Source organism: Temnothorax curvispinosus, unplaced genomic scaffold (assembly GCF_003070985.1).
Source record: "Temnothorax curvispinosus isolate PA1 unplaced genomic scaffold, ASM307098v1 QBEX01015547.1, whole genome shotgun sequence".
Lineage (NCBI taxonomy): Eukaryota > Metazoa > Arthropoda > Insecta > Hymenoptera > Formicidae > Temnothorax > Temnothorax curvispinosus.
The window spans coordinates 734-2,550 of NW_020225327.1; the positions used below are offsets into that span (position 1 = coordinate 734).

Here is a 1,817-nt window from a genome sequence, read left to right on the forward strand (position 1 = left end):
TAAACGTTATTTTATCGGAAAAGAAACGTTCCATCGAACGTTTTCGAATAGACATTTTTACTCGTGATAAACGTTTCTATAATAGTTTTTTTAAACGTTATTTTATCGGAAAAGAAACGTTCCATCGAACGTTTTTCGAATAGACATTTTTACTCATGAGAAACGTTTCTAGAAATCGGTTATAAAACGTTTCGGAAAAACACTCATAAAACATTTCTGAAACGTGTATGTGCTATCTGGAAAGTGTTATAAAAATTTTCCAAGTTTACAACATATGACAACATCTTAAAAAAAATTAAAATTCTTCTTGTTACTTACTTTCATCTCTAATCTTACTGCAGGGTTACGGAAATTTAAGTCAGGTTGTCTATACTCGAACTGATGAAGATACCATTGTTTTTGTGATTCAACATAAGTCCACGCGGAATCACTAAATACGCTGATCCAATTGTTGGGCGGTGTTATGCCGTCTCCATTTCGACCGCGTGCCCACACATAATAGTTCTTATACTTCTTATGACCTTGTAGAGCCTTTTGGAACCATATATGCTTGTCAGATGTATGATTCGGCACAAGATCAAGAACCACCTGTAAGAATGATATCATAAAGTGGCTTTGAAGTTGCAGTGAAAAATAAAAAGTAACGTGTTTTCTGAAATAACATAAAGAGAAGTAAGTTTATACATATTTGACTTATTGTTAGATATATATAATCGTAATATAAGAAATTTATTTATAATTGTGCACGATATTGGCAAGACGTCTCACTTTTAAACCGAGTGCCTTAGCGCGTGCTAGAAGAACTTTGAAGTCTTCTAATGAACCGAAGGTCGGATCGATGTTTTTAAAATCGGATATGTCATATCCGAAATCGATCATGGGACTTGGGTATATGGGCGACAACCAGATCGCATTGATGCCAGTGTCCACGATATAGTCCAACTTTGAAATTATCCCTGACAATGTAAAATAACACATCTAAATATCGCCGACATTATACGAACCTATTTTTGACTACATTTACCTCCAAATTTTTAGAGAACAACACAGTTTTCAGATTAATTGTATAAAATTATGTAACAATTAATTAAGTATAACTTGTAATATCTATATATATAAGTCACGTCTGTCTGTCTGTCTGTCTGTCTGTCTGTCTGTACGCGAACTACTCATTCGTTAGTGGACCGAATTTTTACCAAAAGTATATGAAATAGGGGTAGAATTTTCCGGGGATGAAAATGTCGCGGCTTTTTTTTTTTTACCGATTTTTTTGGAAACCGGTTCCGAAGTTTTTTCAAATTTTACGAGAATTAATTGACCAAATCTTAAAGAATTGTATATGAAGTAAGGGTAGAATATGTCCCAGAGAGTGCCATAAAGTGTACAATTTTTCGTTACCGATCTTTTTGGAAACCGGTTACAAAATTTTTCCAACTTTTTGGGAATTAATTGACCGAATCGTAAAGAATTGTATATGAAGTAGGGGTAGAATTTCCCGGGAATTGCCATAAAGTGTATAATTTTTCGTTACCGATCTTTTTGGAAACCGGTTCCAAAATTTTTCCAAATTTTCTGGAAATAATTGACCGAATCTCAAAGAATTGTATATGCTGATTTTTTTTAAATCGCGAGTTTAATTTTTTATTAATGTACTGATTTTCTTGAAACGTTTCCGATTTTTGTTTAAAAAAATCTACGTGATTTTTTTAAAAATGTACATTAGAAGACGGTCAGGATGATCTATTGCTAAGAGCAGCACTAAATTATGAAATGGAGGAAGTTGCAAAGGCCAAAAAAAATCTTTTTTTTTATAATTT

General features: G+C 32.9%; 1 protein-coding gene across 1 annotated transcript; it reads right to left on the bottom strand.

Moving 5' to 3' along the window:
- Positions 1-270: 270 nt before the first annotated feature.
- Positions 271-993, bottom strand: LOC112465841 (maltase 1-like). The gene is made up of 2 exons (XM_025033594.1): positions 769-993; positions 271-588 (listed from the first exon to the last, which is right to left on the bottom strand). Exons 1-2 carry the CDS (start codon positions 976-978, stop codon positions 286-288), a joined length of 513 nt encoding a protein of 170 aa, XP_024889362.1. The 5' UTR covers positions 979-993; the 3' UTR covers positions 271-285.
- Between the last annotated feature and the right edge of the window lie 824 nt (positions 994-1,817).

What these genes read in the sequence shown, in the direction of transcription:
- LOC112465841 (XM_025033594.1), bottom strand. Translation starts at nt 978, where the DNA reads ATGTGTTATTTTACATTGTCAGGGATAATTTCAAAGTTGGACTATATC. An exon ending in CTAAGGCACTCGGTTTAAAA is followed by an intron (nt 589 to 768) that starts GTGAGACGTCTT and finishes TCATTCTTACAG; the next exon opens with GTGGTTCTTGATCTTGTGCC.